At 34.8% G+C, this 15,057-nt stretch overlaps 1 protein-coding gene across 6 annotated transcripts in view; it reads right to left on the bottom strand.

Annotated features, from left to right (window-relative positions):
- The window catches only part of CEP290 (centrosomal protein 290), an 80,310-nt gene that overhangs the window by 25,831 nt on the left and 39,422 nt on the right, over positions 1 to 15,057 (bottom strand). For all 6 annotated transcript variants that reach the window (XR_014781855.1, XM_084795655.1, XM_084795654.1 and 3 more), the window contains 14 exons: positions 14,492 to 14,697; positions 13,416 to 13,567; positions 11,720 to 11,831; positions 10,459 to 10,914; positions 9,272 to 9,436; positions 8,128 to 8,235; positions 7,755 to 7,889; positions 6,428 to 6,694; positions 5,815 to 5,922; positions 5,125 to 5,324; positions 3,609 to 3,822; positions 2,811 to 2,948; positions 985 to 1,206; positions 554 to 676 (listed from right to left, as the gene is read on the bottom strand). Coding sequence is in view for 5 of the 6 variants with exons in the window: in XM_084795655.1 (XP_084651781.1) it covers positions 554 to 676; positions 985 to 1,206; positions 2,811 to 2,948; positions 3,609 to 3,822; positions 5,125 to 5,324; positions 5,815 to 5,922; positions 6,428 to 6,694; positions 7,755 to 7,889; positions 8,128 to 8,235; positions 9,272 to 9,436; positions 10,459 to 10,914; positions 11,720 to 11,831; positions 13,416 to 13,567; positions 14,492 to 14,697 (2,606 nt within the window). In the remaining variant the exon portion in view is untranslated. The remainder of the gene's footprint in view (positions 1 to 553; positions 677 to 984; positions 1,207 to 2,810; positions 2,949 to 3,608; positions 3,823 to 5,124; positions 5,325 to 5,814; positions 5,923 to 6,427; positions 6,695 to 7,754; positions 7,890 to 8,127; positions 8,236 to 9,271; positions 9,437 to 10,458; positions 10,915 to 11,719; positions 11,832 to 13,415; positions 13,568 to 14,491; positions 14,698 to 15,057) is intronic.

Here is a 15,057-nt window from a genome sequence, read left to right as displayed (position 1 = left end):
ATGGGGATGTCATGTCTAAAAAGGTTGGGATGTGTGCTTTGAAGTCAAACTCAACCACTCTCCTCTAATACTAGAAAACCTTCAATATGCTTTCTCTAAATTAATTTCTAACTTTATTTATTCAAATCAGCTATTACGTGTCCTTTTAAAAGCTGCTAAACCTTTCTTGATCGATAGTTCTTGTTTTTTAATGTAAAGAATAATCTGACTTCTGGAAATACAAATACTAGCTTGGAGAATGAGCATTCAGCAGCATGGAACGGAACCCTTCATAGAGACTGAGCAAGGGGACGAGAAGACGGGGAACAACGATACACACAGGAAGTGAAGAGACACTAACGTCACTCCAAGATCATGAAGTGACATGGAGGTGCATGACAGGGTGTCCTGCAGTGGAGTGTAACTTCCTAAAGGAGAACTGTGTGTTAGATATCTCAGCTTTATACAGTACCATACACAGTGTGAATGAACCCCTCAAACTAAGAGTACGTTATCTGGCTGCCAAGCCATGTTTCACTCAGGTTAAGACTATTAATGAGTACACTCCTCATACCTTCTCCTTCACAGGCTTCATGTCTATGTCATCCACCTTCCTTTCCAGTTGGCTTTCAAGTTTTTTAACTTTTTTTTGAAGTTCGTCGATTACACTTTGCTTATTTTCTGTCAGAGGTTTGCTCTGAAAATATTAAGATATAACTTTACATGACAAATAAATATCAACGAATGCAATAAATATTCAAGTAATATAAATGTTGTGAGGCTACCATTAATCATGTTTTCTACATGATCCTGAACATCCGTAGAACATGGATTTCCTATTGTGCTTTGTTACACGCCCCAGTGCAGACAGGAAATACAACACAGGCCGCTGAAGGAACCAGGCAAGTAACCAGAGGCAGTCATTTAAGCAATATGACGAAATAGTGAGAACCATGATTTACACATTACACATTAAACACAGTATCTGAATTAAATACAAATTACCTGTAGCCCACTGGACAGTCTTTTAATCTGTCTTCTCAGTTCATCATTTTCTTGATCAATTCCATCTTTCTCTCTAAGAATTTTATTATAAGCTTTTTGCTTTTTTTGCAGTTCATTATTTAAATCATTTAAGTCATCAGCTAGTGAATTTTCTTTGTTTTTACTTGTTTTAAGAGCTTCTTTCAATTTTAAAAGATTTTCATTTAAATCTTCAATTTGTGACTAATAAGAGATGAAAGTATTATTCACAAACCATTCCCAAATATTAATGATAAAGCAACAGAAAACTGAAGTTATACTGTTATGCATTAGAAGCAACATTCCAAGACAAACTTCTAGGTACAGCACACAAGGGAAACTACATACTGTCATATTTTCCCTGATCGTGTCAAATGAAACAAGTTCACTGAGAACAACCAAAAACACAAAGACAAAGAAAATGAAAAATGCTTCACTGTAGGTGAATGAAATAAAGAAGCCAAGATGCACAGCAAGGTTCAAAGACTATGAAATGTAAGATTAGCATAACATGGGCTGTCTGACTTCAGTCCTTTGTGAAGAAGACAAGGCATGAAGGACAACATGAGAGAACAGACCCTGCATGTGAACTTCGGAAATTCTTAGCTGTTCTCAACAAAGAATGGCAGAAACATGTGATGACAAGGGCAGAAACATGCTATTATTTGTCCTGTTATGGCTTATTCAACTAAGTGTATATTCTATTAAATTATTAAGGTTAAATGATATATTAGTAATATTAATTGTTATTATAATATGTTTAAAAAACTGTAAGTTTTGAAACAAAGATTTGAAAAGATGTAAAATTCAGGAACAACATTTCAGTTAACATTTTTAGTTAACAGATTTTTATCATTAACTATGACAACAAGACTAACTGGATGTCTGCATGGAGAACATTGCAAATAGATCCTTATCGGTCACCTGCACAAAACTAACGTCCAGGTGGATTAAAGACCTCAACATAAATCCAGATACTCTAAATCTGATAGAAGAGAAAGTGCAGAATAACCTTGAGTGCACTGCCATAGAAGACAACTTCCTTAACAGAACACAAACAGCTCAGGCACTAAGATTCACAATTAATAAATGAGACCTCATGAAACTGAAAAGCTCTGTAAGGCAAAGTAATTAGATTTTTCATTTTACCACAATATACTATATGAAATTTTCCATAAAGAAATTTGTGGGTCAGAGAGAGATATAGCAAGTTATTATGAAATATATATTTAGGGACAAAAGTTTAAATCATTAAGTTTAATGATCAGATGGGAAAATAATAAAGTATATTTGTGAAAATAATTTAGGGGAAGAAAAGGCTTAAGAGCCAGGCAGCTTTATAGGTAAAATGCCTTAAAAACAATAAATAATTGTGCAACACTAGTGGGAAATGCCAGTTTCAGAAGAAGATATATACATTTGGTGCAAGGATGTCTCTCTCTTCTCAGTTTTGCTGTGAATCTGAAATTATTCCAACAAAACAGCCTTAAAAGAATCCTGAGGCCCAGAGGTTTAGCTCAGCATGGGGTGTTCGCCCATGTTGGACCTAAATCTTGGCAATGCTTAAGATGCACTAAAACTGTCTTACAGATTTCTAAGTAAAATGTTTCTTAAATGAGTTATGTTAGTAAGCATAACTCAGAGTGGCCTATCTTTTCCAGCGTTCAAGAGGACAGGCGATATATGAGTGATATAATGATACATGCTCTTTAGAACCATGTATGTATATGTCTAACTGGCCAACAACTCAAAATAAGTCCTCTGAAGTGACCAGGTACCTGGCCATATGAACACATGCTGATGCTCACCTTCAGCTCTTTAGTGTGCCTCTCAACAACCTGTTGAACATTGAGATTCGCCTCTTTTTGAGAAGTTACAGCAATAATACGTTCTTCAGCTGCTGCTGTCATTTCTGCCCGCAGTTCCAACAGTGCTCGACTAAGTGCCTAAAAATTGCAATGTGCAAAAATTTTTAGTTGAAAACTAACGTTTTATGTGAACAAAATAGAATAGAAAATGGGCAGTTATTATTTTCTATTATTTTCCTATTAGATGCAAAACCTCAAGTGATTTTACGCATGGCACTGTAGCCCTTGCCTGTAATTCAGCGCCAAGATAGCTGAGGCAAAAGCTCACAGCAAGCCTGAAGACCGCTTCCACCTAGTGAGTTATAGGTTGGCCTGGTACACTAGTGAGACCTGTCTCAACACAGACATTAAAGAAGACTAACAAAAGGGATGTGTTTAATTAAACATAATCCACAAATTCCTAAGCTTTTTCTAATGAATTACTGTTATAGTTTTACTCAGTTATTCACAAATTGACAGTTCAAGCCCCTGACAATTATTTTCAGAAGCACGCATTAAGTCAAGCAATTAATATTAGAAAAGAAAGCATGTCTTGTTTGAAATTTTTCAAGTATATATAGTAGAATAAATTCTTCATAAAAAAAAAAAAACTTACTGTATCCCTCCCTGTGAAAGTTACTGAATTTATATTGTTTAAATTTATATTGTTTAAAATTCAGACACTGAGGTAGGGAAAAATGTAAAATCTTATTTTAGTGCCTTTTTCAGATCTGCAGATCTTCCCTAGTGGCCACTTACCTTTAGTTGCTTCTCTTTCAAGGCTAGTTGGCTCTTTAGCCTGTCCACTAAATTCCTCATCGTGGTTGTTGGAGCTCTTGAGTTTGCTTCTTTCTGAGCCTGGAGTTCAGACTTTAAACTCTGGGAGTCCTTTTGTGCTTGCGCGAGAGCACACCGTAAGTCCTCTGCTTCTGCTCTCACTCTCTTTACTTCCCCGGCATGGTTTTCTTGGAGCCTGAGATAAATAAGCATATGTATTTACCAGACTGGGTGTTGCAAGTAGTACCTTGATTGAAAGACAGAAAACAAAAACAACTTTTAAAGATATAAAGCCATGACCACAGTACTTTATATGTTAAAGACTATACATTAAAGTTCTTTCATAAGATTATTGCCTGCACTTAGGAATGAGATGCGAAAGGCTAAGTAATTTTCATCATGGCTCAGTGGTTCATGCCTATGATCTCAGCACTGAGGCAGTCAAGGCAGAAGATTATGGTGAGCCTGACAACAGTGTACATGTCCTGTGAGTTCTAGGCCATTCTGGGTTAGAGTGAGACGTCTCAACAAAGAAATGAACACATATTATAAAAGACATAATTTTATAATCCAGCTCATAAGACTAATATACAAAAAAGAAACTCTACTGTATATTCAATAGAATGAGAAAAACAAGACAAAAGTAAAGCCATATACTATTTTCAAAAAGAAAAAAAAAAGCCCTGAAGTGGCAGCTACTTACATATTCTCAAATATACAGTAACTTTTTGAGAAGTATCTTGGATCCAAGAGTAAACAGTTAAAATTCTAACAGGCAACAGAAAAGGAATAGAATTGTAAGTGGGCCAACATTCTCATTTTCATCAGATATGAACTGAGGCCCAGAAAAATGGTTCTATGATTAGAAACTGAACAATTTTAATCCAATTTTAGGTTCAAAAGTCTATTTCTAAAAAAACAAAAACAAAAACAAAAACAAAAAAAAACCCAACAACAACAACAACAACAACAAAACTGAGTAGTGACTCTAATCTTTAGTATATAAAATATTGTGACACTGTCACTATGGTTTCTAAAAATCAAATACTTTAACAAATATTTATTGAGGTCAATTTTTATCACATATTCTCAGGTGTTTAAACAAAAGCTATTTATATGTGAATTTATACTTTTCAAGTTACTTTTGTACCAAAGGCACTTCATCTAACCACTCTGAAGGAGCCTAAGTAAACACTACTATTTTGTTTACAAAAGATGAAGTGGACAGTGGAAATGGTTAAGAATAAGAATCTAGAGATGGAAATAGGTTGGCTTTTGAGTAAGACTGAGTGGTTATAAACTGTGCCTTTTTTCCCACGTTACCTCAGCCATGCTACAGAGCCTTCCTAGCACCTGACTTCCGCTGGAAAGCAGTAAGTCTGAGGACAAAATGGGATGACACACGGCCAGGTTTTCGGAGAGCACTCACACAGCAGGCACAGGCTACATGATAGCCTAACCACCATTTGCTTATTTAAAAAAGATGTCTAAGAGTTACCGTAATTTGATATTTTCAAATTCTCTGACTTTTAGCTCAGTGATTTCTTTTTGTCTTTCCAAATCTTTTGATACTTTCTTTAGTTTGTTCAAAAGTGAGGACAGAGAGTCATCTTGTTCTGCTACTGTCTGTTCCATCTCGGCCAGACGAATGAAATGCTTGTTGGTAGGTACTGCAGCAGGAGACTGCTTTATTAGATCCTATGAGATATGAACATATAAGTAATGGGTACATAGAATTTGAGACTCTGACTCATCCTAGAATTTTGTTTATGAATAAATGAAGTCTAAAGTTTCAGAGGAAAGGAAGGACTAGGGAAGATAGGGTAAGGATGTCTGGGTGCAGTGGAGGCCTCAATGATGAACTCCTGAGGTGACGCTTGAGAGGAAGGAATAAAGAACAGAAAGGTCAAAAGGAGGCAGGGAGGCGGTTAGTTTAAAAGATGGAAACTAAATTTAGGGGTGGACCATAGCAAGCTTTGAGTGGAATATAGACATGACTATGAGCAGTGACAATTATGGAAGGATTTGCGCGTAAGAGAAATGCTCATGCCTTCATGATCAGAGCTGGTTTTCAGATTATGTTGGCAACAAAAGGTGGGGTATGTTCCACTGTGGGAAATGAAGAGAAGTCAATGTTGTTATGTGATTCAGATCTAAGCAGGGAACAGCAGAGTTCTCAGAACCTTACCTGAGCTGTCTGCTTGAATTTATTGAGTGAGTTATCAGCCTGCAGTTCTAGTTTATGATGAAGAGCATGAAGGTCTTCCTCGTGTTTCTTAACAATTTCTCTTTGCTCCTGTCGCATAGAAAGTTGAAGCTGTACTATAAATTATGACTGAAATAGAGTCATAGTCTAAAAGCTCTTAGTTAATCTCGGCAGCTGTATATATTAGACCATTCTACAGCTCTGCTAGTGTGTGTTCATGCTGATTACCCAATGCTTACACTACAATTTACTCTTAACATTGGAATAGCATGTATCCACTACCTTTAACTTGTTTTGACAAACATGTTCAGATACCAGATGTCTCTCCTATTTGCTGTAGCGTTTCAACTTTTACTCATCCACTCCCCTGACATCTCCTAAACCCCCAGCTTCCCCATAAGAGATCTTCTTGTTTACCTCAGTCCACAAGACAAAGAACATGGACACAAAATGCCAGTTTTACTGAGAGAGCTGTAAGCCAATCGTGTGAAAGCAACAATTCCTAAATAAAGTTAGCTAAGAGTGAAAAATGAACTACCATGTTAAGGTAAAATAACGTTTGACTGAAACACAGAGAGGAAACAAAGCAGAATACCTCTCTGGCTTTTTCCAGAAGATGCTGGTATTTCTTCAATACTTCTTCCTTTTGATTTAACCTTGCCTGCATGTTAGCTATGGTTTGATGGGCAATTTTCATTGTGTGATGAGATTTTGGCTCCAGCTCCTTTTTGTCTAGTTCAGCTATAAGTTTCTCTCGATCAGCTGTGGCAGGCAACCGAAGCCTCAGTTCGTTGATTACTTTGTCTCTTGACAGAATATTTTGCTCTGCCAACCGTAAAGCAGATTCTTTTTCTTTTAGTTTCTACAGTAAAGTCACAATAAATTATTACAGTACAGTTTGTCCTTTAAAATGCTTCATATAAATTTTCTTAAGACTACTTAATACTTAGAAGCAAAAGAGCAGTTTCACTTTATTCTTCGCATACTTATAGTAACCAGTTGTCAATAAAATTCTGTTTGTTACATTTTTATGTGATAGTACAATTATTTGCATATATATTTTATTTACTTATAAGATTATCACTTGTTAAAAACTTTGTTAGGTTAAACACAAAATTTAATTAGTTTACTTATATCTTACAGTTCAGAATTAGAAGTGAGTAAAAAACCTACAAAATGCAATTAAATTACTCCTTTGATGTCACAGAAGACAGATACAGATGATTTACTCGAGTGTAGAGTGTGGGTCTCAGAGGCACAGGTCTATGGTCCACTGCTTTGCAGTTGGAAGTTGATCATCCCAAAGTGAAAAAGAACTTTTAATCTTCAGTACAATTAAGGCAAGTATTTAAAACCAGTGATTTAGTGGTGATTCATATAAACCAAAAAATTTTAATTAATTTTCCTGAATTGATTACAGAGGCAAAATTTTATGTAATAAATTCTTAACTATGCTTACAATTAATATTTATAGATGGAAACTAAAAGTTAAGTAATATTCAGCTTATTTTATGAATAATTTAATAAGCTGATTTGACCAACTATTAATCAAATTCAGCACCTAGATTACTTAACTTCATTTGCTTCAATTTTATTTACTCTCAAAGAAAATGAACAAAGAAACCATTTAAAAGATGGACAACATATAGTACAAAAAATAATAATAAAAGTAACAATGAAAGTGGCAGTTAAGGATGGGTAATATATTATCCATAAAACAACAATTAAATGCCTTTTATTGCCCTTGATGTTCACTTTTAGTATTCAGTATGCCCCGATGTAGAATGTAGTAAACAAATGAATGATAAATTCAAATTAATAAATGGATTATTTATTATTAGCTACTAAAAATAGTATATAAGAATAAAAAAGAGATACAGGGATTCTTACTACTATTTCAAAACTAAATTTATTCCATTTACCTCTTCTAGTGACTTGCAAGTTGCTTGTGTTTTAAGAATTGTTCGAATATTCTCCTTAATTTTTCTTAGAGCAAGTTCAAGTTGGTTTGGAAGCGGCAAGCTGGGGTCTGGCATTGATCCTGTAGCTTCTTCAAACTATTGAGAAACAATATGCTTTAAAAATAGCAGTGAGGTGCTGAGAAAACAATATTATACCTTTTAAATGTATCAAAAACCACAAACTAATTTCACTTATCTTTAAACAAAGGAACTAATGACAATTCACGTAAAACACACACCCTAATGTTAAAAATACATATAACTCAGAGACTATTTCTGTTAGTTAGTGCTGTAGGCTGTGCTACAAAACAGCAATCACAATTATCATTTATACCTTCTGTGCTGCACTGAGTATTTCATTTTGCTGGCGGTCAAAAATGTCTAGTTGGCGTTCCAGCTCAACTTCTCTTTGATCCCAAGCCATTTGTCTTTCCTCATGAAACTAAAAAAAAAAAAAAAAAAGAGAGAAAAAAGGAAAAATACATTTATTTTAGGTGCAAACACAGTGACAATTAGCATATAACAGGCACACAAACATTTTCTTATTTAACCCTCAGCTTTTGCTGCCACTATCACCACTCTTCTTTTATGGGAGACAATGTAAGCTTAGAAGGTCAAGCAACTTGCCTAGGAACCCAGAGGCAGGCAGGCAGGCATGAAGTCATGTATCCAAGCACATAAATGACACATATTTGCCAACACTATTTGTGACAGTGAAAGCATAGCAATAAACAAAACCTAGTCTCTGTCACCAAGGAACTTACATCTCAGGAAGTAGGAAACAGGCAATAACAAACAAATATGTAGGACACCACAGGACGGCAAACACCTTTTAGAAAGTGAAAGCAAGGGCTCCCTATATGGAACTCTTGAGGGCACAAATATACTCAAAACCACTACTCAATACCAACGAGCCTCCATAGTCACTGCTAAGGAAAGGTATGTGAGTGAAGACGTTAAGGCAGTGAAAAGTATAAACACAAGCATCCAGGGTTTGAAAGAAAGTGAGAGAGGGAGGGAGTGAGGAAGGTAGGGAGGGAGGTAAAAAGGAAAGAAGGAAGGAAGGAAGGAAGGAAAAAAGAAAACAAAGACAGACAGAGGAAAACACCCTAAGCCTAGGAACAAAACCCCTGAAGTGAGTGTGTGTTTATGAGTATCATCTGGCTTTTAAGCATCTAATTTTTCTGCCCCATGCTGTGTTCTAAATCAACAGTGACATCAAGGAGAAACTTGACTGAAGAAGTGAAAATACTATTATCAAAGTAAAACTAACCTATCAAGTAAGTTTGCTGATTTAGTGGGTTTTTTAAGCCTAAGACTTCTGTTAGTAAATTTGCATGTTTAAGAAGCAAGAAAGAGGTTATTTTGTTACTCAGCATAATGGGACATATATTTAATCATTTAATCACAATAACACAGTTAAAATGGAATGATCTGATATTTAAAGCCTTAGAAAGAATAGAAATGGAAAACGAGACCTTGCTTTGCTGAACAATTTCTTCCTCTAGACTGTTGATTGTATGCTCATATTCAGAGATGATATTATTTAAATATTTGATTTCTTCTTTGCCCTTGACTAGTTCTCTATTTAGCTTAAGTTCTTGAAGGCGAAGTTCTTCTATTTTCACATGCCAATTGATTACCTAAATTATATGTAAATATAAATGCTACATAACTGATAACAATTAACTGAAATTAATGGCAGTTATTTAGAATTTTCGCAGCTTATTCTTAAGTATGCATATTAAAATAAGACATTCTGTAAATTATTTTCAAATGGATAAACAATCAGGTATTAGTAACATTTGATTTCATTTTTCATTCACTATCACTTTTTTATTAAGTACTTACTGTGCTCACGCTATTGAAACGTTGGTTCTATTTTCAAAAATGAAATCCTATCCTTTTCTACAATGATGTAGCTACTGGTCACTCACTCATGTTCCAGTGGACAGATTCACACCCACGCCCACATGAATGGTGCTAGGTAAGCTTAGTGGGTCACAAAATGAAAACTAAAACACGTGACACATGGGACAAGGATCCGATGGGAGGATGTGGTGCTGGATGATGGAAGAGGAGGATACAATAAAGTAGAGAGGGGCATGACCAGTTTCTACTATATATATGTATGAAATTCTCAATAGATACATTTATAAACATTTACCCAAGGGGAAAAAATTTAAAGGAAATTGTATTTCTAGCATGAAGTATAGGGTTTAACTGCTAGAGTATTATTTACCATTTAATTCTCCCCAAATGATGGTTAAAAACTAATCTTTAAAGAATAAATGTGTAATTCTATAAAAACTGTAAGTATATACAAGGAATATTTACCAATAAAAACAAAGAAAAATAAATAATTCAAGCAGGAAATATGTGTGCACAGTAAAAATCAACTGATAACTATTGAATCATTTGAAATTTATTATACTTAATATTTACTTAATATATTTTCAGACTTTTCTACAATGTTTAAAATTCTGTGCTTTCATACACAAAAAGTAATTTTTGCTAAGGATCCTTGTTTTAGGAACGTCCACATTCCCAATTTATAAAACCTAAACTAATTACAACTAGAATTTTATTTTAGATGCACATTGAACATATTAAGAGCAATATTACTACATAGCATAGGAATACTAAATTTCAGATCAAGTTTTACCTTTTGGGCTCCCCTGGCATCCTTTAAAGTACTTATCAATTCTTCTAAGCCTTTTAATTTTAATTCCATCTCCAGTGTTTTGTTTTCCATATTTCTGTGTTCTTGTTGAGAGTTTTTCATTTGCTGCATTATCTTAAGTTTGTCATTTTGCAGCTGAATCATCGTTTTGGAGAACTTTTCCTGCTGAGCCAAGGGCAACGCGCCACTGAACTGTCTACGCAGGGACTGAATTGTCTGGCGCAGGTGTTTTGCTCTGTTTCTACCTTCCAAACGAGCATAGTAGAGAGCTTGCTCTTTTTCATCCAGTTTCTGCTCTAAGCGCAGATTGTAGGCCTCCATCTTCTGCAGTTTAGACGTAACTGACTCCAACTTACCAAGAGCAGTGGCCTCACTAATTTGAAGAGAGACAACATGTTGGTGCAATTTGGCGATTAGCGCCTTTTCATCTGATTGGGCCTAATAGCAAAAACGAAACAAAACAAAACAAAACAAAAACCAAAAAAAAAAAAAAATTTATAGTAAATTTCACAGTTTTGTCAATAAATGGGTTCACTGCCACAATTTGCTAATTAAAATGTAAAACACTGGCACATAAGCTTTTTTAAAAAACTAATTTTACTTTAACACAATAGTTTCACTTTAACACAGTAGTTACCAATGACATCTCCAGAATGAAACATACCTAAATGTCTAATTAAATGATAGCTGGCATGGTAGTGTTTTGCCTTTTAATTCACAGGTAACCTTAACAGCACAACTCTGATGTAAACAATGAGCATCTTTCAATCCTCTAAACACTATAGAACATGGGGATATTTGAAAAACTACAAATACATACACGAGAAAACACAGTCAGTAAAGATTCATTAATTACTCTTCCTTAGTTTGGGGGACTCCCCTTTTCCAAGGAATAGGGAAGAGGAAGTGGGAGAAGGAAAGGTGAGACTAGGAGGAGAGGAGGGAGGGGGGCTACGCTCAGGATGTAAAGAGAATATATAAATTTAAGAAATAAATAAAGTTTAGGAAATTCATTAATCACTCCTCCTTAGTATGTTAAAGTTTCACTGACCTGTGTTAACTGACCAGCATCCATGCAATGCATCTATAGGTATCTCAAATAAAAGGTTTTTAAAAGTCCCAACTAACAGGCCTAGCTTTCTATTGCTGCGACTAACTTCTGGTTAGCATCGCACTCTGGCAGCAGTGTCTAAGGTGAGCTTAGAAAACAGCAGGCTATACTGTGAGCTAACACTCCATGTACCTGGTAGTCCAGGAGCTGCATTCTGAGGGAGTCCACTTCTTTTTCCCTGGACTGTTGTTGTGAATTCAAAAAATCAACTTGTCTTTTGGCAATATCAGAAATCTCTCTCAGTCTAGAAAGTGATAAAATGTTTAAGCAACAATTCAGTAAATACCTAAAGCCCCAGTTTTGAAACATATTTCTAGAACACAATTATTTTTTTGTTGTTGTTTTTTTGTTTGCTTTTTTTTTTTTTGGCATCTCCTTTTTGTATCAAAGAGTTCAAGGTCTCTTCAACTATTTCATGAAACCTAATTTCATAAGTGGTCAAACAGGGGTCTATAGAAACATTCTCTACTGTGGAAAGTTCATAGCTTGTCGTATAGATTAATATATACATTTTGAAAGTTAACAGATGGCATTTTCCAATGCAGCTGGTCAGAGATCACTTGCCCCCACATAATTTTCCTAAGATACTTTTATTATTATTTAGGAAATGGTAGGCCAATGTAAATAGGTTAACCTGTTACCACTGTTAAGAATCAATTTAAAATTCCATGGTACGGAAGTTATATACTTCATACATAGAACTTTATATTTGAAAGTTATGTTACATGTAGAAAATGTTATTAGCTTATTATGATTTACAAAATTGGCTGAAACACACACACACACACACACACTAGGCATTTGCACAAACTACCCTTATGACTTCTATGATAACAAAGCCAAATGAATTAGTCTTTTATTTGGGCAGAAAAATTTGAACTAATTGGGAAAATACATCAGATTTCCTCATACTGCTTGGAAGGCCTCTATAATTGGTGGTTAATAAAATATAATAACATGAATAATTATAAACTAGTCATCTTATAAGATAAGGTTTATAAGAAGAAAGCAATAAGTCAGTCTTAATGGGGAGAGTTAAAAATGATTCATTTTCCCCAAAGGACTCTCAAGGTTCTAAAGGAATGGCTAGAAGTTTATGAGTAAACCACATCTCTCTTCTCTCTCCCTCTCTCTCTCTCTCTCTCTCTCTCTCTCTCTCTCTCTCTCTCTCTCTCTCTCTCTCTCACATACACACACACACACACACACACACACACACACACACACACACACACACTCCAATAGTTATTTGTGCTTTGCACATTAACTCAAAGTTCCTCATGATTACATACCAAAGTAGCACCTGACTACAAAAGTGAGTGTTCAGCATCTACCTGCCACATATATTCTAAAGTAGCTGGGCATATTTCCTACTCCATAGCTAGTTCCAAAGAAATGTAAATTAAATCAAAATATAAATTATATGTTTACAACACCTTATAAAAAGGTAAAATTATTTTCTTTTTAAAGTGAATAAACTAAATACTACATGACCATTGCTCTTCAATCTCTACCCGCTCCACCCCCCCCAACTCCCCCTCCCCCCCCCACAAAACAGGCCATATAAGTAAGATGTGGAGCTACATAATTTTGTTCCAACTTTAGTGCCTTCTACAGTTGCACCCCTACACTCTGGGGGTAAAAAGCTAACTGTGTGAGGTCATTTCCTCCTCAATGTTATGTCATCTGGTTAAACACTAACCAGGATATTAAGCCTCTTCTTTAAAAAAAAAAATTAGTGAGGGTATTGCTGCATATATTTGTAATTGATCTTCTTAAAGACAACTCAAATAGACACATCCATGGTTTAAAATTGTTTTGCACTTACTTAGACACTTCAACTTTGAGTTCCACTTCACTCTTCTCTAATTCTAGGATCCGCTGTCTGTCCGCATCGCTTACTGCCTTGCTGACACTATCTCCTAGTTCATCTCTCAACCCCTGCTCCACCTTCTGTGCATCCAAGTTGATTTTGGTAAGCTATGGAAAAAATAACACAACAAAATACTCCCAAGGGCTGTTTTATTTTACTTATTCTGCTTTACCTTATGCTGGGAACAGAATTCAGAGCCTGTGCAACCTAAGCTTGTCAATGAACTACAGCCGCAGCTGTAGTTTACAGGACAGCTACACTCCTGAGTACTGTAGTCTTCTCTACTTTCTGTGAGTCCAGAAACAGGTATAAAGTGGTAAGAACAGAGTAAAGAATCAAGAACAAATTATAAAAAACATGTAGTAATTGTCTAATCCTATAATAAATTATTTATTTTATGCAATTACCACTTAAGAATATTTGAAATGTAAACAAAGTACTTACAAATAAATCCAAGTGAGGCCACAAAATTTTATAAATTTTACAAAGTTATAAAAATTTTTATTAATATCTAGTGGCTTAAAATTAAAAAATGATACTTATATGTTGGAAAATATATCAGCCTAAGTAAGCATCTGTAAGGTGTAGTTTAATCATAGATTGGTGAGTACTTTATACTGCTTAATACAGTACACATTAAAAATTTTTAATAAACTATTGAAGTTTTTGAAAGCAGAGAGTTTTAAACTATTTGCCTCTTACTATATAGTCTTAGCTCGCAAACAGGTTCTGAAGTATAAAAGAGAATAAGTATTTTTTAAACAAAGAAATGAGATTGGAAGACAATTTGCTTTTTAAAGAAACATCCTTCTGTTCATTAAAACCAATATCACAACACTGGCAAGAAATCATTTGTTTACAGAAATAAGTGCTTTAATCTGAAGCACTTTAGATTTTAAATCTGTATATCAAAAATGCAAATGCTGTATGTATATGCTACCTTAGAGACACAAAAAAGTTCCCTAAAATAGTTCAATATGTACTATCACAAATTCTTACTGTCTAGTTACACGATAAAAATTGTATCAAACCTCAGTGAACTTGGTTTCCAATTCAAAGTTACGTTCTTCCATGTGTTTTAATGACGTTCTTAAGTGCTCGTACATTTTCTGACAGTGCTCAGCCCTCTGCCTTTCATTTAATTCCTTCATCTCCAGCACAGTGATTTTTTTTGAAATAGAAACAATGTCACTATTTGTAATTGATTTCCTTGCCTTATCCATGTTTGATTCATTTCCTATATGCAATAGCAAAATATGCAAAAGATAATTCAGGAGAGGTATTAAAAATAGTATAGTTCTATGGGTAGGAATGAACTTTTTGAATTAAGACAGACCTGTATTCTACTCTTTATTTATTTATTCATACTTGTCTCATATTTATTCATATATTATATACAGAATAAATCTTATTAATCAAATGACACTAAAAAGTATAAGATGATTGAAACACCAATGTGAAGGTCATTGTAGAGCTGTCACAGGTTGGGGGATCTTAGCAAGTGGTAAATGAGCCCCTTGTTGTGGAAGGACTATTAATTGCACTGGGACAAAACAGGACAACATATAGGTGCAATCTTTAAAGTTATCAAACACCA

Source organism: Acomys minous (assembly GCF_964271855.1).
Source record: "Acomys minous genome assembly, chromosome: 9".
Lineage (NCBI taxonomy): Eukaryota > Metazoa > Chordata > Mammalia > Rodentia > Muridae > Acomys > Acomys minous.
This window is presented reverse-complemented; position numbering and strand designations above follow the sequence as displayed.